General features: G+C 33.1%; 1 protein-coding gene across 1 annotated transcript; it reads left to right on the top strand.

The window, feature by feature from the left end:
• The first annotated feature begins 15,616 nt into the window (after nucleotides 1-15,616).
• Nucleotides 15,617-23,362, top strand: LOC139499886 (uncharacterized). The gene is made up of 2 exons (XM_071288514.1): nucleotides 15,617-15,713; nucleotides 21,436-23,362. The coding sequence occupies exon 2, from the start codon at nucleotides 21,437-21,439 to the stop codon at nucleotides 23,093-23,095; it is 1,659 nt and encodes a 552-aa protein (XP_071144615.1). The 5' UTR covers nucleotides 15,617-15,713; nucleotide 21,436; the 3' UTR covers nucleotides 23,096-23,362.
• The last annotated feature ends 590 nt before the right edge of the window (nucleotides 23,363-23,952 follow it).

Here is a 23,952-nt window from a genome sequence, read left to right as displayed (position 1 = left end):
GTAAAAGTTAACGACGACGGACGACAAGTAATGAGAAAAGCGCACTTGGCCCTTTGGGCCAGGAGAGCTAAAAAGTATTGGGATACAGAGGTTAACTTCCTTCCAATCTGTTGGGCCCAGCCATTTCTAACTCTTTTTCTTCTTTCTTTTGCATAAAAGACCAAGTGAGCTTTTGACATCTCTTCATTCTACTGTCTTGCAAACTTGAAATGCATAGTTCATAGGATATCTAGTATGAATTAATATTTTTTTTCATTCCTGATAGTCTAGAAAGATGGCTACTATAGCAACAGATATATTGTATACAACAAATAACTAGAAAAAAGTATTATTTCTTTACTTGAATTTTTAATAAATTCTTTGTTTAATCTGTATTATAAAGTTTTGAGCGGAGCAGTACACTTTCTATACAATGATATTTTGTATAGATAGTGTCGTGCGCCGCAGTGACAGTACATTCTATTGAAAATGTGACATTTTCTTTGTAATAGAATTGTTGTTTACCCTGCACAGAACATTAAAATACAGAATATACATGAAATTTATTAAAATTTCCATCACAAGAATCAATGCAAATTCCATATTAAAAAATAATTTTTGAGTGAGTGAGTAAAGTTGAAATAATAGCCTGTTATATCATTCATATCTCATTGGCATTTTGATATCTCATTTCCATTGAGATTATTTGGCTCTGCCCCCTCACTCATGGTCTATTGAATTTGAAATTTTTTATTTGTTAACATGTACAAGTCTGTGATTAGGTCAGTTCAGGGGGAACCATTAATAGTAGGCCAATGTTATAGTAATAATGAATGGGTGTTTTTATAATGGCCCTGTTATATGTCCAAGGTCTTTAACAATGGTCGAGGAAGTCTGTAATGGCCCGAGGCAACGCCGAGGGCTATTACAGACATCCGAGGCCATTATTACTGACCGAGGACATATAGCACTTACCATTATAAAAACACCCATTTCTTAATACATTTATTAACCAACTAAACAAAAGTGTATGTGTTGCTGCTAACTTGATGTACTGTCTTACTCTTTTAATGACAGTTTAGTTTGAACAAAATAATTTGTACTTCATCATTATAAACCTTTAGATATACCAAATATCCAAGATATTAAGTTGAAAGAGATATGTGTTAAAAAACAGGATGAACAGTGATCCCTTTATATGGTTCTTTAATGTTGGTTGCTGGTTACTAAATTAAATAAAATACAAAAAGGTATTATACTCTTTACAACTTAGTTTTATTAACTTTATTAAAAATCCTAACAGGGTTTAATACAGACAAACTGGGCATTAATACAGGGCCATTACATAAAAAACAGGGTCATTACAGAAAAACAGGGCCATTATAGAAAAAACAGGGCCATTACAGAAAAAAACAAGGCCATTACAGAAAAACAGGGCCATTACAGAAATATGTAATTTTTGATAAACAGTCACTTTTGGCAATAATGCACTTAGTTGGTTAATAATGATTGGTATTCGGTTGTATAAGCAGTAGCATGTCTCATTTTCATGGAGAATATTTGTCCCGCCCCCTCAGTCATGATCTATTGATTTTGAAATTTGCTTAATTAACATGTATTAGTTTGTGATTAGATCAGTTTAAGATGAACTGTTATTATGTCAGGTCAACAATATTTTGTATGCAAATTTATTGGCATTTGCAATAATCGTTTTCATCGAGATAATATAGCCCCATCCCCTCTTCAAGGTTCATCAACTTTGAAACTTTTACATATTTACAAGTTAATATTTGTTTAAGGAAAGACTTATAATAAGTCAAAGCTTTTTGTTATGCAGTTGTAAAAGCATTGACACATCTCATTTACATATAATAGTTTAGCCATGTTAGCCATGTACCTCAGTCATGGTTCATTTGAATATTTGTATAACTTATGTAACATTTAAGGTTAAGGTAGTTTTTGACGAAGTTGAAGTCTTAATCAACTTGAAACTTAGTACAGTCCGTGTACCATACACGTACGTGCTCCCTATGATATGATCTTTCTGATTTTAATGCCAAATTAGAGTGTTTCAGAGGTGATTTGACCAGCGGGCCTTTGATTTCTTCTGTAAATTACTAATATTATTATATTATTATCTATATTCTTCAAGGAAAATTATCATCAATAATATAAAAAAAAAAAAGAGGAAAAGAATATTATGGAGATAAAAGTAAATAAGTGAGAGTTATTTAGCACTAATAAATTATCGGTAAGCACTTTTTTCATCAACATTGTATATATAGTGAAAAGGCAGTATTAAATGATATATCAGTAGTTTTGCTTACTGTAAATTCAGAAATTATTGCAAGTATTAAATATAAGTTTTTTGAAGAATGGACTCAATTTTAACAGTTACTAATCAAACAGAAAGTTGATTTTAATAGGGTTTATTTATTTCCAGGGGGATGGGGAGGGGTGGTTCCTACTAACCCATCAAACCCCCTTGGCAACTGGTGTATGCAATACCAACTCAGTCTCTTTATTTCTTTATTCCCATTAAAAAAAGCTCGCAATAATTTCTGAATTTACAGCTTATCCTATCATCAAAGCCGACCAACACATAATTTTGAAAAGGAAATAGGTTTACTTTGTAATTAGCATAGTTTTATTATGGTGTTAGATTTTGGGCATTATGTGTTTTGGTCTGTGCATCCGTCCGTCTGTCTGTACCTCCGTCTGTCTGTTTGTCTGTTCGTTCGTTCGTTCGTTTGTCCGTCCGTCCGTCTGTCCCGCTTCAGGTTAAAGTTTTTGGTCAAGGTAGTTTTTGATGAAGTTAAAGTCCAATCAACTTGAAACTTAGTAAACATGTTCACTATGGTATGATCTTTCTAATTTTAATGCCAAATTAGAGATTTTATCCCATTTTCACGGTCCACTGAACATAGAAAATGATAGTGCTGATGGGGCATCCGTGTACTTGGGACACATTCTTGTTCAATGAGAAAATTTGTAATGTTCAAGATGTATTAGCTGAAATCTAAGTAATGGTACAGCAGTTTTAGATTGTAACACAGTGCAGTTTTTGATTGTCTTGATTTATTTAACTTGACTGGGCGGAGTTTAACCAGTTGGCTCATTAAAGACCAGTCCATCTATAGACATGTGGTTTGAGATAAACTCATCAATGAAGTGTCTAGTTATGGTCATTGATCCGGTCAAATATAATGTTAACACTATATGTGTATTTGCAAAATAAATAACGAGACACAACCGTTAATTTTCTTGAAAAGCGAAGTTAAAAACACTAGAACACATCCGCGGAATCGCCACCATATACAGCTTGTGAACTGTTGTAGGATATTTTTTTGTAAAATATATTATGTACGGAGAATTTCATTAAAGGTATCAAAAGCCCAGTCTCCCTTTTTCCAAAGTCCGATATTTGTTTCCTTTCTGTTAAATTCAAATATTTTCGTGTTTCTGGCCTCAGACCGCAATTATTCTTTTCCTTTGCTACAATGCATCTTTTGGTAAAAGTCAAATAAAATTTGCACCGCTTCAAACATGAAATAAATGTAACTATACTTATATGTAGACCATTATTAGTCTAATAAAATATGCTTCTAGGAAATTCCATCTTCTTTTGAGAGCCCAAAGTTATTAAAATGCCAATGGTAAGAAATGAATCTTGCATAAATGATTAGAACGACTAAGGCTAGTTTTAGGGGTGGTCTAGGGGAGGGGTCCTGATCCCGAAATCCCGGGCTTAAAAACATGAAACCTGAGATGCAGAATTAAAAGAAATTCATATCCCGCAATCCAGTAAAGAACAATCCACAAATCCTGAGCTTAAAAACAATCGATCCTGATGTCCCAAAAAAGGTCCTGCCTCCCTCTAATCTCTACCCTACTTTCATTTTTGCCAAATCACTACTTTCACTTTCAACAATAAATTTGTATGCCCCATTTATGGGCGTTATGTTTTCTAGTCTGTGCATTCGTGCGTTCGTTCGTTCGTTCCTTCATTCGTCTATCCGTCTGTCCCGCTTCAGGTTTTCGGTCGAGGTAGTTTTTGATAAAGATGAAGTCCAATCAACTGGAAACTTAGTAAATAACTAGAACACACCCGTGATATCACGGGTCCGTGACTGAATTAAAGTATATAACTTATTTTAGTATTGGTATTGTCATCTGATAAAGTCATGCCGATTATAAGATGCACAGTTTTCTCTGCTTTCAAAATCTTTCTGTTTGAACCCGTCGACCTGGAACCTATCAATTATTTGTAATATTAATAATTTGGAAAACAAAAGGGCCTTGAATGGAGTATTTTTTACTCAACAGTATACAGCAAAATTCCAAATACACCGTTTGGTGGTGCGCCTGTCAGATGCGGAACGTGCAAATAAGGTAATAGGTAACAGGTGAATATACTATTGGTATCGGTGTCGGACTCGATCCGAAACTTCTTAATTATTGGCAATATTAATTACGTGGAAAACAAAGGGGCCTGGAGTGGCGTAATTTTTAATCAACACCATTGTACTATATTAGTTATATATAAAGTTGAATTCTTTGATTCATCGTTTTTACGTGATGACGGCTGACAAATTGAACCTCGTTATTTTAGTATTATAGAAGTGCCGATGTGGCATCCGTGTACTACGGACACATTCTAGTTTCCACATGTTTTACTTATTTCAATTATATGCAACTGGTATGACCCCTTAAATAGTAAACATTTCAAAGAAACACAATAGACAGAATACAGAGAGTCTATATATTAAAGTAGTATAATCGCAGTTTACGTGTAGATAAACGCGAAAAATAATTGTCCTGTCTAAGGAGCTATAATAGTTGTGGTTCTTGCGATCTAAAAAACCATGATATGGAGAACGCTCTGATTGGTTTATTTTTTTTTTTTTTTCATTTTTGTTATTTATCATACGATTGGTTGTACTTGTGCATGTTTCAAACCGGAAGTCTTATCTATGACTAAAAGTCTGATGTCGGAATCAATATCCGAACTTCTTTTTTTTTACGTTTTTCTCCAAATATATCTCAATCGGAATAATCATAAGAATGGATGACAAATGCGACTATTTATGTTACATATAGAACACACAAGGCCGTAACTACCCTTGAGGAAAGTGAGGCAATTGCCTCACTAAAATTTCGACACTGATTATTTTTTTTATACATATATACAAATAAAATAGTCTTTTGTTGTTCTGTCTCAACCTTAATTTCTATAACTTGTCATCATTCCTTTAAACTATTCTTCCTGGATATAACTCAGCATCTCAACGGGTGATGTTTCTCAATTACATTAACCTAGTAACGATAATCATCATGGATCTCTGGTTAAAAACAGGCTCTTGCAGAAAAAGGAAAAGCGACACTGAAGGTAAAGAAGGAATAATTCTAGTAAACTAATTTGTTTGTGAACGTAGTCTGCGTATTGCATATAACTTCATTAGAACAATCCAAAAACGATAAGTAGACTGACAAATCAAGTAGTGGGCATCGCAAGGGGGCAGTCCTGTCTGTGTATTCATTTCTCCGTTTCATCAACTTTAATCTTTCTCTTTACAGATAAATAAAATATAAATAATATGAAACATGCATGGATTAGTTTTTCATGATCCATGTTTCTTTAACCTTAAAAATTGAAAGAACATCCCATATTCCAATTTGACATTATTGAGGAATGGTATAGAACCTTTATCACAGGATTTTGTCTTTACTTATTCGGGACTACGGAATTTCATTTCTTTATATTCGGGGTTTCGGAATCAGACACCCCAACCCCTAACCCCTAAATTTATAGATTCTGGAACTAAAATACCACCGACTATTTCCAGAAATAATTTGAAATTACGGACCTACATGTAAACGTCAAAACTCCATTTTAATTCCCCTGTACCCATATCATATATGCTTACTCTATAGATAGATCATATGCATGTATCTTATCTCATTCTATCCCTAGTTTGTTTACTCTTTGTCAGCATACAAGCAAATTTAATATTTTGTAACTGAGACTGTATGATGATGCTAGCCTTTATAGGAAAGCTTAATTCCCTTTTGCAAACAAAACTGTTACTACCGATGCTGCTACCGAATTGCTGATGGAGAAGGAATTGGAAGAAGACATTGATCATTGTGTTGATGATAATGTGCTACCTTTAGAAACACAAACTGCCCTGAAACGACTGAAATCTAGGAAAAGAGCATACATGAGTGGCGAGAGGTTGTGCGGTCTTGCCATGCTCCATGTTCATCGCGATAAGGATATCAGCAGACCAAAGTTATAATTCTAAAACAATTTGACTGAACCCACCATAGAAATAATTGGCAAACTCTACTGAATCGATGTTTGTTCTATGTTCTGGCGGCAGATTTAAATTGATATTTAAATGATTATCTTACATACAAATTCAAATAAAGTTGTTAAAAATTTGGTATTAGTAAAAGTCTTTAAATATGAACAATTTATATAAAAACTGTCCAAATTCAAAACATTATCAAACTCTCTAAAAATGCCTAGAACGCAGGATTTTGCACCATTCATTTCATACCCTCCAAAAAAATTTAACGCCTCGCTTCGCTCGGCTCAATTATTTTGCCTCACTAAAATAAGATGCCTAGTTACGGCCTTGCAGAGGCATGATGATTAATTTATCGTGGAAGGAATATCAGCGACACAAAATGAGGTCTCCTCGTTTATTGATATGAAAGTAATTAAAACTATTACGACTGCATATGACGTTATTCTATAATATTTTTATGTCACTGATACAATGTATGTAAAGTGCGGATCCTAAAATATCAATTTTACTGTATATGCCATAAATGTCTAATGTAGAATGATAAATAAACAGACGAACTTTTTTTAATTTTTGAAGAAAATGAAGAAAATTAGTTAAAATGTATATGTTCAGAAATACATAATACTAATAAAACAAAGTAAGAGATGCGAGCGGGGTTTTATCGCGCATAAAGCCATCCAGCTGTGAAATATATACCAAAATAGGTGAATATTTCAGACATTTCACGAACAGATCGTGCAGGTGCTTTATAACTAACATGTAAGATGTTGTTGCAGTAAAAAATATTCATTTTAATACAATTATTAAAGTTGTGTAACGTAGAATATGTTTTGTCATTCAGTTTCTTCATATTTAACTAAATTCCACTATGATGATTTCGTAATGCTAGTCATGTTAACTGTCGAATAATGATACTATTCTTTCATTTTCACTGTGGAGCGAATCATTAGTATTGTATATGCGGTGCATTTTCACTGTATACTTTTATTTTTTTTATCTATTACAGCTCATTTCTTTACGCATGTAGAGCAAGACTTTAGTTGATTTGCTTGCTTTTTTTTATTGTATAATCATTACGATAACACCCAATTTAATTCAAATATTAAAAATACAGGTTAAACTATGCCTATTCATATTGTTTAAAAATGTCAATCTTATTTACAAAGCTTGTATAAACAATTTTACAAACAAAGCAAGCAAACCAACCAAAGTTTTGCTTTACATGCATTAGGAAATTAGCTGTAAAGCCTTAATTTAGCCGACTTGCTCAAACAATAGATAAAGTAAGAGAAAGATTTGATAAAATTTAACTTACGGAGGATAGTTTGGTTTTAAAACACTCTAATAAATTCAATAGAAATAACATTTATTTCAAATGTATTCAATTTAGTTTCTTATAAAGCGTATAGGGATCTTTATCCTTATTTTTTTTATTCATTTCACCACTAATTACGTACATCTTTGTTTTCCCGTTTAAAAGGTTTTACACTGGAGCCCTTTATAACTTGCTGTTCGGTGTGAGCCAAGACTCCATGTTGAAGACCGTGTTTTGACGTAGAATGGTCTACTTTTATAAATAGTGACTCGGATGGAGGGTTGTCTCATTGTCACATACGACATCTATATATGGCCCAAAAACAAAACGAGACGGAATGAAAAGGGATAAAAAAAAATCCACGCTACTTTTTTAATATATTTATAATGGGCTTAATATGAGTCAAAATAGAGTAAAATAGTGGGTCGCATTTGGGTATAAGCGTCACGCCGGATTGCCGATTTTTTGCAAGCGTGACAGGTGAAAGTCAAATGATTGTGTAGTGAAAAACGGGAAATGAAGTCTAGCGGGACACGGATAATTACAAAAAATTAGAACTGCATAGTATAAGCGGGATACGGGAATCTGACAAAACAATAAGCGGAATACGGGAATCTGCCAAAACAGTAAGCGGGATCCGGGATCAGAACCCCCCAATGAGACCCCAGAATAAGATATTTTTGTATATTCATCCTATTGTAACAGTCATGCCTTCAATAACAAATGTATCCGATGCATGCATTTTTTTTTATATTTTTGGTCCCTTTTTCAATTTTGTGGTGTCCAAATTTATAGACAAAAGTCCTTTAATATAGATATTTAGAATTCGTTGACATGCTGATTCTAACCTTGTATCTAGTTTGGGGATTTTTTGCCTAGTTGCTGAAATAGCCCACATAGAGTTCCAAAGGGTTTAAAATCAACAAAAATGAATTGTAGCATGCATTTTGTGTACAATAACCCAAATGTGCATGGTTTTACCTCTGCGGTAGTATCCATTCGCGGATCTAGAATTTTTCATAAGTAGGGGCCAACTGACTGCCTAAGAGGGCCCGATGCTGTCACGCTCCAGTTATTCCCTATATAAGTTAAAATCAAGGAGAAACGTAATCTGAAGAATACAATATGACATTTTGAGAATCGCTTTTGTTACAAGTTTGAAAAGCTATATATTTGATGAAGAATGAATGAGGAGTTTGTATTTCAATTTGAAAATACATGTATCATAAATCCTAAAGTCATCAACTAAGTTTTTTTTCATTTGTTGCAAGTGCATTTATCACATAATTCTACAATAAAAATTCCTCGCATCTTTGAAAATTCTACATTAATAATGACTGCACCAACAGTGATAATTCATCGCATCTATAGTTAAAATGGATCGCTTTCAATAATCGATATGCTATATTAATATGATGCTTTTATAACACTTATTTGAACTTTAATGCTATGTTTGTATATTATAAAGACATATCACAATGAAAATATGTTAAAACTTAACTTAAAATCCTTTAACTTGATATTTTCAAAACGTAAACAAATACAGTTTTCCCGTGATCCTTTATTCTACAATAGACATACCCGCATATAACAGTAAAAATGAACTAGCTGGATTCGCACTTTATATACACTGTGATAGGTGATTAGAAATCATCCTTGTCACACACATCTTCAAATAGTAGTTGCTCCGCCCGGTCAGTCAAAACACATTGGTAATAAATTGAGGGAGCTTCTGAAGGTTTATGACACAGTTATCGTCTTGTGTTTTTCGTTGTGTACAAATATAGTCCTTACTGTAAACAGTGTATTAGTTAATTTTTTTCAAACACTTTCCCAATTTATTTCTTGATATTTTATGCATGAAAAATGAAGTTAAGGGATGAAATTACCTGTTAAAAATTGTTGATGCTGAATCTTTTAGTAGAAAGTAGTGATTTGGTCAAGTTAAAAAAGGCCAAAAATTGTTTGAAGCTCACTCAAACTGAATTTAAGACCCCCTTAACACAGAATTGTCAATCTTTTGAGTTAGAGCTGGTAGAAGTTTCTATATAATATATATTTTTGATATTATTTGTCTTAATAGTTGTCAACTACACAGAAAAAATCTTTTTGAGATAGAGCATGTGCGAATTTTTTTTAAATTGAATTTATGTCTAAAAGAAATGCACTATGAAATAACTGTTGTCTCGGGCCATCTGGTAACACTCTTAAATAAAAGGCTGAAAGTAATGGAAAGGTTGGAATGAAATTTTTGGGGAATTGGAGAATGAGATTATTAATATGCATGACTTCAGGATTAGCCATTTATTTCATTTGGAATTTATTTCAAGATGGGGGAACAGACACATTATTTTGACGTGAATTTGGGATGAGACACCATCCAGCTGTGTAATATATTCTGTAACAACAAATTTATCAAGTGTTACAATTTAATATGGTATTTATATTCACCGGTTTACCTGTATTTCAATTAAACAATTTTAAATCTATGATCTACAAATATTTAATGAAAATTAGTTAGTCTATCTTTTTTTCATTTGTAGCAAATATTGTAAAGCTCAAGCTACCAGAGGGTGTTAACCAGCAGCGGAAAAGAAGCAATTATAACTTTAAAAATTTGTAGTCTTTACGGGCATAAAATATCTGAACCATTGCACACATTTAAATGTTTACAGCTCTTCAATATAACATACTCAAAAGGATATATCATCAAACACATTTCATATGGTGTAAAAAAAAATATGCATTTTAAATGCTTCCTATTTCTACTTCCTTTAGCACTTAATCCAAGAATCCTGGTGTACTGCTTGACATCAGAGCCAGGTAGAATACATTCATTGGGCTAAGCTTTGATATTCTTCAATGTTAATTAGTTCTTGCAAGATGTTGTACTCGGGCCTTCCAAATTGTTGCACCTGATGCTTAATTCTTCAGATATTAAAGTTAAAACATGATGTGTATGTGTGCATGTATTACCATACTTTCCATGTAGATTATTTTCATAAAAAGTTTTTTCTCCAAAAAATTACATAAACTGTGCATGGTGTATATGAATCTATCTTTTCGAAAACAAAAAGTTCAAGTTCAACTACAATATTGGACAATGGGATTTAACTCCATATTAATGATTGACGCTCAAATTGAAAATGAAAGCAGTTGTTACCCTTTAGTACAGACAGGCACTTTGTTTGTTTGTTTGTAAAGTGTTTGTGTTCATATATGTATACTTATGTTTAATAGTCCATTGTAAATAGATCCTATATACCATGCCCAATTCTTCAGATATTAAAGTTAAAACATGATGTGTGTGTGTGCATGTATTACCATACTTTCCATGTAGATTATTTTCATGAAAATCCACACCATAAATTGTGCATGGTGTATATGATCTATCTTTTTAACAGAAGTTCAAGTTCAACAACAATATTGAACAATGGGAGATAACTCCAATAATTTAAGCTCAAATTGAATATTGAAAGCAGTCTTATTTTTCCCTTCAGTGCTGACAAGCACTCAATCTGTTTGTTTGTAATGTGTTTGTGTTCAAATATACTGTATATGATTACGTTTTATAGTCTGTTGTAGATACTAGATGATATATTATCCGTGCCCAAATTCTTCAGACATTAAAGTTAAAACATGGTGTGTGTGCATGTATATAACCATTCTTTCCATGTAAACTATTTTTATCAACAACAAAAACAGCATAAATTGTGTATTATGTATCTATCTTTTCTATGTGCTAAAGGTTGTAAAAGCTTCTTCGAGTTCATGAATTTTTTTAGTTTTGTATATACTGAGTTGTGCCAAACCAAGTTAAAATGTATACTTATATTTATTGATGATATATATTTTAGTAAGTTTATTTCATATGTACAATAAAACCTGCTATAACATTACACTTCTATTAGCAAAAAACTGTCTTGCCATGTTTAATTGCCCTTTTGTCCCATATTGCCTGTGTTATGTCGATTTTGGCAAATATCAGTTTTTGTCTTGCTATGAAGTTGAAAAAGGAGACTTCAAGGTGTCGACCAGCACTGGATTAGTTTTTGATTAGGTCTGTTTATGGGAAACTGCTAGTGGTACATCAATGATGTTTAGTATAATACAGTTGAATAAGCATTACCATGGAGATTATTTGGCCTGCCCCCTCAGTATATTGACTTTAAAACTTTTGCTCCATTTACATGTTTTACACAAATGAAATGTGGTACGATTCCCAATAAAATAACTTTCCACCAGAGTTCATGTAAGCAATAACAGGCCACTATATTGCATTCAACAATGAGAAAACCTAAAACCATTTAGTCCGCTATTAAAGGCCCTGACATGAAAAATGTGAAACAATTCAAGAGTAAACTCATGGCCTTAATTTATAACAAAACAATTTACAGAAAAACAACGAACACAAAACATCGAAATAAAGAGTAATTGAAGTTACTGAAACAGTAAGTTCAAAGCCAATTACAACTAACAGCTTTAGAGAAAGGGAATTTATGACCTGAATGATAATGCTGTAAGGAGTTTGCTCAGGACATTGCTGCCGAACTTCATCAAAACAAAATAATATATAATATTATAAAATATTGAAGTTTCTAGTTAAATGTCTGCGGCTAGAATGATTTTCAAACACAAAGTTAATTTAAACCCGCTTTCACCTCATTAACATACTAGTAATAGATATAAGTAGATGTGGTATGAGTGCCATTGAGAAAACTCTCGGAGGAGTCTCCAAGTCACAATTTGTAAAAGTTATAGGCCAAAGTACTGTCTTTAACACATAGTCTTGGCTCACACCGAACAGCAAGCTATAAAGGGCTCCCGAAAATGACAAGTATAAAACCATTCAAAAAGGAAAATTAACAGTCTTATCTATACAACTAGAGGCTCTAAAGAATTTAGAGCGTGTGTCGCTCACCTTGGTCTATGTGCATATTAAACAAAGGACACAGATGGATTCATGACAAAATTGTGTTTTGGTGATGGTGATGTGTTTGTAGATATTACTTTACTGAGCACTTTTGCTGTTAACAATATGTCTATCTATTAAAGTATTATGTCCTTTTAATCTGAAAATTTCAGGACAGGTAGATCTTGACTTGATAAACAATATTACCTAGTCAGATTTGCTCTAAATGCTTTGGTTTGAGTATAAGCCAAAATCTAAATTTTACCCCTATGTTCTATTTTTTGCCATGGCGGCCATCTTGGTTGACTGGTCGGGTTATCGGACACATTTTTTAAACTAGATACCCCAATGATGATTATGGCCAAGTTTGGTCAAATTTGGCACAGTAGTTTCAGAGGAAAAGATTTTTGTAAAAGTTAACAGACGACGACGACGGACTACGGACGCCAAGTGATGAGAAAAGCTCACTTGACCATTCGGGCCAGGTGAGCTAAACACGAGAAAAGAGAAACATTTATGAACCACATAAAAAGACGACAACCACTGAACATCAGGTTACTGATTAAGGACAGGTGCAAACAAATGCAGAGGGTTTGAACGTTTTAATAGATAAGAATACTTATTGACACAATCTAAATGATTGGTCCACGTAATCATGTGTACAACTACAGATAAAACTACCAAAACATACCATTCTTAAAAACGTTCCTTTTATACAACATTGAAACGCTGAAATAAGAATTTACAAAAAGAAACTTGCAGTTACTGAAAGAAAAATGATCTAATTACCTGCTTTAAAGTTATTACCCCTGAAAAATCAATTTATAACTATGTTCAAAGCTTTTTGCTGCAACTGTGCAAACTATAGTCCCTGATTTGGAGATGACAAATGTTTCAAATGGGTAAAAAAAACTGCAAATGAGGAAAAGAACTTCTTATGTGTAGCTTTTCTTATAAAACCTAAATATTTACAACCCAAATAGGCTAAAAGTAGAGAGTTTGATGAAAATTAATACAATTAGATATAGGAAGATGTGGTATATGAGTGCCAATGAAACAACTCTCCATCCAAGTAACAATTTATAAAAGTAAACCATTATAGGTCAAGATACGATCTTCAACAAATATAAAACAATTCAAACGTAAACTTACGGCCTAATTTATGTTAAACTAGTAAGATAGCGACAAACCCTTCCCCTAACCTGTGACAGCACAGAACACACTATACAAAACAATGAACTACAACCCTCCCCTAACCTGGGACAGCACAAAACAAGAACACACTATACAAAACAATGAACGAAAACTAACGGCCTAATGTATGGCGGAGTTAAACTAGTAAGATAGCGACAAACCCTTCCCCTAACCTAGGACAGCACATTTCGAGAGGATAATCCCATAAGTTAAAAGTTATCTTCCTAAGAGTCATCAATTAGTCAATTTAGACTTGTTTATATTTATTTCGTTTGGGCTTGTATTATATTTTCCCTCCGGTTTATGTAATCCGTTCATCTTATTTCGACTCTTTAAAATTCAAGAGTCTTTTCTAAATTGAGGTAAATTTAATGGCCTTCCAAATACAATTCGATCCCTTATATAGCTAACATCACTGAAGACATCAATTGTCGAAATGTGGATATGGTTAATACAAATTTTAACACCTTTCCCGCAAATTTCTTGTTTTCTAATTGGTATTAGAATAATATTAAGAGCCATTTTGTTACATCTTGTGTTTAATTTATTTGGCAATTGCCAATTGCAGTCATGCAGGGGTGAAGAACATCAATTGTTCGACCTGTTAGTCAAATGCATTTTGTTAAAATATGCTTTTTCACTTTTTGGAAAATGTTTTTTGTGCTGTATTTAGACCCCTCTACAACGAAATTTGTCATGTCGGTGCCTTTTAAACCCGACTATACGGTATGGGTTTTCTCATTGTTCAAGAAGACCGTACGGTTGCCAATAATTGCTCGAACTTTGGTGAGTAGTTATCTTATTGGCAATCATACTACATCTACTTATTTCTATATAATATTGTTGTACATAGGTCGATAGAAATCATAGCGTAATAGCACATATTTATAGTTTTAATTTCGTCTACTATTTGAACTTTGGCAATATTAATCAAGTTAAACTGGTTTAAGGACATGTTTTTAATATTGCTTGTTTTGAAGTACATTTTTGTTGTACTTGTTTAATAAAGTTGTTTATTTTGTTTTTGGAAATTACCATAATAAACAGACGTTAAATACTAAGTTCATATTCAAACTACGTTGAAGATTTATGTATGCTTAATATCCGCCTGAGCAAAGAGGAGCACATCTTGACATTTAATAAATAATATTTAGTTTTTCTTATATTTTAAGTCCATATTTCAATGAGAGAAGTTAAGTGAGGTAAGACATTTGTAATTGTAAATTTTATTTTCCTCTATTATTCGGTGTAAAGAAAACGAATCCAAGCATATCAAACACGTTATGTGTACTATATGGAGTACGGAGTACTGTATGGAGGAATTTCTAAATGCAGTATTACAAAAAAAATGTTTAAAATATAAAACAGCTGACAATAAGAAAAACAATTTTACAAATTAAGTTTCTTTACAAAAAAAATAGTTATTCACTTTGAAAAGTCCTAATAGAATATTATAAAGGTACATATGTACTATCCGGTGGCGGCGGCGGCGGCGGCGGCGGCGGCGGTGTAACCTATTTTTATAAAGCTACAATATATTTCAGAAGGTACAATACCTAAATGGTTTATAGCTTTTAAAAAAGCTTTGGATTTTTTTTAATATTTTGGCCTCGAGAATCACTGAAGAGACATTGATTGTCGAAATGCGCAACTGGTGCAGAAAAATTGGTACCGTTTATGTTATTAATGTATTATGACGATTGAATTATTCGGGTTAGTCAGTCCGACGTAGACTTGATAATCGTTGATCTACAATAAGCGGTTGATTAGTGTTACCTCGTACTATTCGTAAACAAAGCTCCAAAATAGTATTCGTTACGCTAGTTGTTACTTTAAACGTGTGTAACAATGGTTTCTCTTTTTAATATGCGTCGAGGTGAAACAAACATTCTGTCCTATTACATACTCTATTGATATTGTATATGTTTCTAAATAATGGACTCTAATTTTCCATATACTAATTGATTCATATGTACAAGGGATAAGGCTTCGATCTAAGGTATGATTGGATGATAGTTATTAGTTACCTTAATATTCCCATTCAATTAAAAGGGTATGAAATGTATAATATTCAAAAAATTAAAGCCATTAAGCACTGAAATTAAAAAAGTTATTCCATCATATTGCAATTTTTAAAGGAGTAAAGGCTGATTTTGTCCTCAAATTTCAGGTTCATCTGACGAAAGATATAGGACACTTTTAACACTTAAGTGTCTACTTTGGTCGATTCAACTAGTTTATGTGAAAGATTTGAACTGAATTGGTCCCTAAAGACGCTCAAATTCGAGCTTAAATATGAAAAATCCGTCAAAAATGCCATAATATGTCACTTTTCAGATGCCGAGTTCACTCTCAACTTTTATACATGTATATGTTATGTCTTATCATCAAATACAATTTGCATTCAAATATTAAGAATGAAGACAAATGCGACCACTTTCATTTAAGACGGAAACCGTCTAAAATTTAACTCTAATGCTAAAATTGTGAAGATTTCAGTAATTTAGCATGACTTAATGATGCTAGTACCCGATATATATGTGCAATTGTATTGTCTTGTCAAAAACAGTTCGTAAATATAACTTAACATGCAGACATCTTATACGTTCAGGTATTTCACATCCAATCTTTTATGGTAATATTCTTTACAAGTTACGATACTGTTGTCAGGTCATTAAAGATTGCATATTTTGGCTTTAATATTGATTCACTTATAGGGTCTTTGCATCGGAACTAAACACATTTATTTTAAAAAACAATTGTTGGCATGACACGGGTTAATATGTTCTTCTCATATATTTTATGATAGTATGATACTAAACCCCTAACGGGAGGGATTGTGCCTGATAATCATATGATGAAGACATAATCTTTCAATCAGTCTGTTGTTATTTATGTATATTTTTTTATTGTCATTTTATTTATTTTCTTTTGTTTCATCTTCTGACATCGGACTCGGACTTCTCCTGAACTGAATTTTAATGTGCGTATTGTTATGCGTTTACTTTTCTACATTGGCTAGAGGTATAGGGGGAGGGTTGAGATCTCATAAACATGTTTAACCCCGCCGCAATTTTGCGCCTGTCCCAAGTCAGGAGTATCAAGCCTTTGTTAGTCTTGAATGATTTTTAATTTTAGTTTCTTGTGTATAATTCGGAGTTTAGTCCATTATCACTGTACTAGTGTACATATTTTTTAAGGGACCAGATGAAGGACGCCTACGTATGGCAAGCCGTTCTCGTCAAAACTATGTTTAAACCCTTTTTTCGAAAAAAAAAATACACACAGAGATTTAAAAACCTAAAATAACACACTGAGAAATCTAAATTACACACTGAGATTTAAAATAAAATAAAAAACACACACTGAGAATTCAAAATTACACACTGAGATTTAAAAAAAAACACAGAGATGATATCAATTGAAAAACACACACTGAGAGATGTCAATTACACACTGAGATTTCAAAAATACCAGAGACATATATACATATTCTTGTATGAATATTGTTAGTGCTTCATAAGCCTCTAAAGGCTGGCTGATATGGTATACTATTGCTAATGTATTGAAATGTAATTGTAATTTCATGTATATTGTATCAGGTTGCACTTTAAATAAAATAAAATCTAATCTATACACATGTCTCTGAAAATACACACTGAGATTAATATGCAAATTACTAATGAATATTCCGATGAGATGAATAATTCAACAGATTAATATCTTGATCTCAAGAACTCTTGTCATTATAATGAAATGCGATTCCTTCAACCATCATTCGTAATAAATTAATTCAAGACTTAACATCGCTCATATTCATAAGTTTGTTGCCTATAATTCAGATCATTACTACCAGTGTATCGGGATTTTTTAGCTTAAAACCGTTTAAGCATGGGCCCTTTTCAAAAGTCTTCCAACTGTTACCCTGATTTCGCAAGGCAATCTTTTATATTTTTGTTACGTTTATATGCTATAATAGACGCTTGAGTAAAAATCTCACTGCATTCTTTGTTTTTTTGCAGATTGTTCCAATGTTTTCTTGTAATTTTAATAAAGTTTTTCACCATTTGGTTATATTTTGTAATAAGAGTATTAAAGTGGGTATTTTTTTTGTTCTTGTATTTCTAAAAAAAATTGAAAATAATTTGGAACCAAATCGAAGGACTTACGAGTTCTGTCCCCTAGTTGTTTTAAGCTTGCAATAGATTCAGATTAAGTATGCTAATTAGATATGTGCGCATAACTGAAAAGTACGCACAAATCTCAGTGTGTAATTTTAAATTCTCAGTGTGTAATTTCAAATTCTCAGTGTGTAATTTCAAATTCTCAGTGTGTGTTTTCAGTTTATTTATTCTAAATGTGTCTTTTTTAAATCTCAGTGTGTAATTTTCAATTCTCAGTGTGTAATTTTCAATTCTCAGTGTGTAATTTTCAATTCTCAGTGTGTGTTTTTCATTTTTCAGTGTAATCTCAGTGCGTCTTTATGAAATCTCAGTGTGTAATTTTTTTTTTTTTTAATTCTCAATGTGTGTTTTGAAGTTTTCAAATCTCAGTGTGTAAATTTTTCGAAAAATGGTTTAAACATAGTTTTGACAAGAACGGCTTGCCATACCTACGGGTACGGGAGTTTCTCGCTACATTGAAGACCCATTAGTTTAAACAATATTTTATTCAAAAATTGCATGAAGTATAATTATACAATATTTAAATACAGGGATTCGGAAACAAGAAAAACTTATATAAATCCGTCTCCCTTGAAGACCCATTGGTGGCCTTCGGCTGTTGTGTGATCTATGGTCGGTTTGTTGTCGCATCGACAGATTCCCCATCTCCCTTCTCAATTTCATATTTAAACAGCAGAAGTATTCTACTTTCCAATAAATAGCTAAACGTCTACATTTTAACAATTTTGTAAAACTGTTATATTTTGGGGCCAAAAAGGAGTCGTAATGGATCTACTCCTTTAAATTTGGAGATATTACTTCGTCGATTTTTGCTACCAACATTCTAACTTGTCATCGACTCGATTAAACATATAAACTAACGAAATGTTTCAGTACCAAACAGTTTCAATTTATAGTTGCAAGATATAATATTGAGCTATTCCTGTAATTGTTCTTCAATGAACGCAGTATTCTAAAGTTAGAGTGGTGAATTATTTTAATATATTAAAATAATTCCAAATAAACAGAAACTACAGAAAACACTAGAGGGTCTCCGATTAGGGGGGGTCTGAACCCGGATCCTGCTATTGTTTAGTGAGAATCCCATATCCCGCTCCTCGTTGCAATAATAGCGCCTGTAATTTCCCGTGTCCTGCCGGACTTCGTTTCAAGCCCATTTTCACTGAACAAGTACATAATTTTATTTAGGATAGTTATTAAAAGTACCAGGATTATAATTCAGTACGCCAGACGCGCGTTTCGTCTACATAAGACTCATCAGTGACGCTCATATCAAAATATTTATAAAGCCAAACAAGTACAAATTTGAAGAGCATTGAGGATCCAAAATTTCAAAAAGTTGTGCCAAATACGGCTAAGATTATCTATGCCTGGGATAAGAAAATCCTTAGTTTTACGAAAAATTCTAAGTTTTGTAAACAGGAAATTTATAAAATAACCACATTATTGATATTCATGTCAACACCGAAGTGTGGAATACTGGGCTGGTGATACCCTCGGAGCTAGTTGAGGACCACTCCCGGGTTCGGGATTTTCTCGATGCGTTGAGGACCCATTGGTTGCCTTCAGCTGTTGTCTGCCCTTTGATCGGGTTGTTGTCTCTTTTACATATTCCCCATTTCAATGCTCATTTTTATGCATGAAGGACTAAAATACCAATAAGTAAACATTCAATGAATTAAGGTTAAGGCCGCCATAAATAATTAGAAAGAAACATGTTTTATTTGTTTATAGTTATCGACAGAATGAAGGATCGTGAATTCTCATAGATACATATATATATAACTTGACAATAAGGGTCGGTTGGTAACAAAACTTAACAACAAAAGAGTTGATTTCAGCTTCCCAATTTTGAATTTTCCATTTCTATGTAGCAACATTCCTCCATCTCTTGATATAGTGAACATATCTCCCAATTGATACGATATTCCAGAGCTTGTATTTCCTATCATGAATTTCTTGATTTTGATAGCTGCTTACAAGAAAGCTATTGAACCAAGAGTTCCATGAAGTGAAGATGAAACTTCCATTCGATCATTTAACGGTCGCCATCGCGAGTTGGTTGACCGTTATGGAATATCTGTTTCAGAGATGACGACTGATATGTTCCACAATTCCGCCCTCTTTTTCTTGATTGTGATCTCCAAATTCTGACTTATCATCAGGTTTAAACTTAAATAAGTAACACGACGGGTGCCACATGAGGAGCAGGATTTGCTTTCTTTTCGAGCACTTTAAATCTATCCACATGGTTTTTAGTTTTCTATGTTGTGTTTTGTGTGCTGTTGTTTTTCTTCGTCGGTTTTCGTTTTTTTTTTGCCACGGCATTGTCAGTTTGTTTTTTACTTTTATGAATTTGACTATTCCTTTTTTATGAATTTGACTATTCCTTTGGTACCTTTTGTAAATGGATACCATTTTTAGATGTAAACATCATGAATCCTGTATAATAAAAAAAATATAAGATTATAGTTTTTACAGACGAATATTTATAAACCATAGCATATATATATTTCTACACATTAGTGCATCTGAAAAGCTACCCATACAATCGACAAGTATGCGCAAACCTGTATATAGAGAGAGCCCCCTCCCTTTCCCTCTGAGTGTATCTAACAGAAGCATATAACAATATCGTGTAAAGAATACCTCCGTCTGTGTTTTCTTCTTCTTTTCGTAAGGTATTCTCAACTGTAAAAGTAATTTAAACCAATAGAATATAAGCGACATTATCAGGAAATCAATAAAAAGGAACGTTAACGTTTGTTCTGTAATAAATTCAAGTTAGCGAGTACAATAGTTTCGTTTTGTGATGCGAACAGCTAATAAATTGAAAATACAGTCACATGTGATATGTGCTACTGAATTGAGTACTCATAAAGACTGACAATCACAAACCAAGAATTTAACACGTTTTTGCTATTGACATTAAATATCATTGTTACATTTTAATTTACTAAGAAACAATGGTAGGTTGAACCTGGTTTAGTGGCTATCCAAACCTCCCGCTTTATGACAATGTTAAAAAAATATCGCTAAAATGACAACACTACGTGATAGAAACACAGCACACACATTCATCACAGAGAAGCACACAAACAAATAATATAATGATCGACACTACATGCAAACTGCAGGACAACAACGAACAAATTCAATTTACGACAAACACCACAGGATATCAAAAACACTGACGCGCTTATATAATTATTTTCACTATATCCGTCCAAACAATTTTCATGACAATGATGTTAAAGAAAGGCAATTTCATAATTTTATAATTGATAGATAACCTCAGTAATATTTGGCATAACCTTTCTGAAATTTTGGTTTGCAATGGTCTTAGAACTTCGTATTTGATTTGGCTTTTCAACTGGTATGATTCGTGTGCAACCGACGGGTCTGCCGTAGTCTTTAGCTTACCAAATTATAAGCTTGACTCTGTGCTTGGTTTTTTTTCTTGATCCACAACCAGTGGAACTCATAAGTTGGTGTCGTGTAAAGTTTTTGAATAACTTGTTTTTTTTCCTTTTGCAGAATGCCTTCGAAAAAGTCAGACAAATCCCCATTTTGTCATCGATGTGAGGATGCAAAGGTCGTTCATAATGCCAGATATAAATGTTTACAGTGCAAGGAGAAACTGTGTTCCGGTTGTGCGCAAAATCACATGATTCTCAGGCTATGTACAGATTTTCGAATAGTTGACATGCGCAATGGCCTAACAGTTGACTCAGTCTTCAGTATAGAGCCAGATAATGACCATACAACAGAGATGGAAAGATCAAAAGACGTTCATAAACAGAAGACAACAGAATCTCCACATCGAGTTGTACGAACATTTGGAAAACCCATTTTACAACTTACGATGAGGAAGTCGAATAAGATAGAAATACCAATTACTCAGGAATCGCGATGTTCCTCCAAATATTCTTTTCCAGCTTTAAAAGAAGACAACAACCATACATGGAGAAAGGCTGAAATCCTTGCAAACATAGAGTCGTCTGCCAAAGGTGACTTCAATGAAAATGGCGACTTCTTTCCGGCTTCTTCTCACGATGAAAGGAAAGACAGAAATTCAATACTAAAGCGGAGCAGTTCATTTAAATCTGACACTCCAAATAGCTTATGGTATATAGAAACCCAAAGGTCTTATTCGTCAGCACCGCAAAAGAAAGAAGTTCGCTTTAATACCTCAAAGAACACAATGAATACAATTTCCGAGGAACCTAAAGGAATTCTACGTGAGTACAGCAATAATTTTTATCTTGCTATGGGGAAACAGAAATCTAAGAAAATCAGCGAACCGTCAAAGTCTTCGTATTTACCAGTAAAGAAATTGAAAAAGAATACATCCACGGGTTTATCAATGGTGAGTCAGAGCTCTATTGTGATTGAACAGCAAGAAATAGCGGGAAAGATATCAGGTGTTTTATTCTTAAATGAAAATTACCTAGTGGTAATAGACAGGCTGAATCATAAAATGAAAGTGTTCAACGCTCGCGATAGGTACAGAATGGTAGTGGATAAAAAAATTCCGAAAGGTTCATGGGGTGTGGCATCACCTGAAGATAATATCATAGCCATGACGTGCAGATGCAAAATAATTTTCTATGGCTTGTTTGAAACACAAACCCCAAGGTATGAAAAGCCACAAGACCCGTATGTTCAGGCTCTTGAGGTAGAGTACCGACTTCGTGCTACTTGTTATGGTATATCATTTTGTGAATCACGTGATTTGTTCTTTGTTGCCTGCAATGTGTTCTTTTCTGATCCATGCATATTTATTGTGGACACAAAAGGATATACCCAACAAATAATTAGAACAATTGACGATGGTATATCTCCGTCCATACCGTTCACTGAAACATTAGCGGTAGACTCTGAAAGAGGGGTGATGTATATAGGTGACCGAATGGGTAAAAGACTTGTTTGTGCAACGTATGAAGGACATCATGTATGGAACGTTCAACTAGCAGGAAAACCAGTATCAATAGCGTGTGAAAATGAGAATATTCACGTGTGCGTTGATGGAAGAGTTATAAGTACGATTCACAAAGATGGCCGATTACTTAAGAATAGTATCCTCCTCGACTTAGATGGTAGACGTATATGTTATCACGAACAATCGAATCAACTGGTTGTCTTAACTAAAGCATTCTGGGGAGTTAGTCATTTTATACAGGTTTATCAGCTTTGATTTTTTTTCTACGTGCAAGTTAAATTTACTAAGACTAAAGCATTCCGGGAAATTTGCTAAGTTTTTAAAATAAAAAAGTATTCTGTCATAATAAAAAAATGTTATTTTTGTTGAAAACTTCAAAATATGAGATGAAATTGATATAGCAGACGCGTTTTTTTCCATAGTATAATGGCTGCACTATTGCAAGGGCAATGAGAAAAAATAGATGCATTGGTAAAGATAGAAATAACCAATACTTATCAGATATAAATAAAAAGATATGAAGTATATCTCTAGTACGTTTAAGCTTATTATATTAGCCCAATCGGGCTATACAACATTATCTCCTTTTGAAAAAGGTTGCGAAATTTCTTCTCCACTTTTTTATATACAGAAAAACATCAACTGGTTGATGATTACTTTCCGGCGCATGCCTGGTTAACAATTTGTTAATGATTAAAAATATATTTTTGATTTAATAATAATTTTTCAATTTTTAGATAATCAAATGCATATATGCAAATAATATTTTTCAATTTTTTATTTTTGTTATAAGATAACAACAAGATACACATTAAACATGTAGGTGTTTGTAAGTGTCAAGGAGCATCTCTCTAGTGAGTTTCTCCTTGAAGCACTCAGTAGTGGTGCCGCAGGCTATTGGTTCAGGTAATTTGTTCCAGTCTTTTATAGTTTGGTAGAAAAATTGAAAATTTGTCTGTCTTTGCTGCATCGAATTTGTCGGTATGTTTGTTCGTGGCTAGACCTGGTGTTTGATTTGCTTTTTAGTATGTCAGTATGTGGTATGGCAATTTTGTTGTTTGTTATTCTATAGAACATATTTAATCTGCTTTTGAGTCTCCTTTCTTGTAATG

Source organism: Mytilus edulis, chromosome 13 (assembly GCF_963676685.1).
Source record: "Mytilus edulis chromosome 13, xbMytEdul2.2, whole genome shotgun sequence".
In the NCBI taxonomy this organism is placed as follows: Eukaryota; Metazoa; Mollusca; class Bivalvia; order Mytilida; family Mytilidae; genus Mytilus; species Mytilus edulis.
Note: the sequence above shows the minus strand (reverse complement) of the source record. Positions and strands in the feature narration are given on the sequence as shown.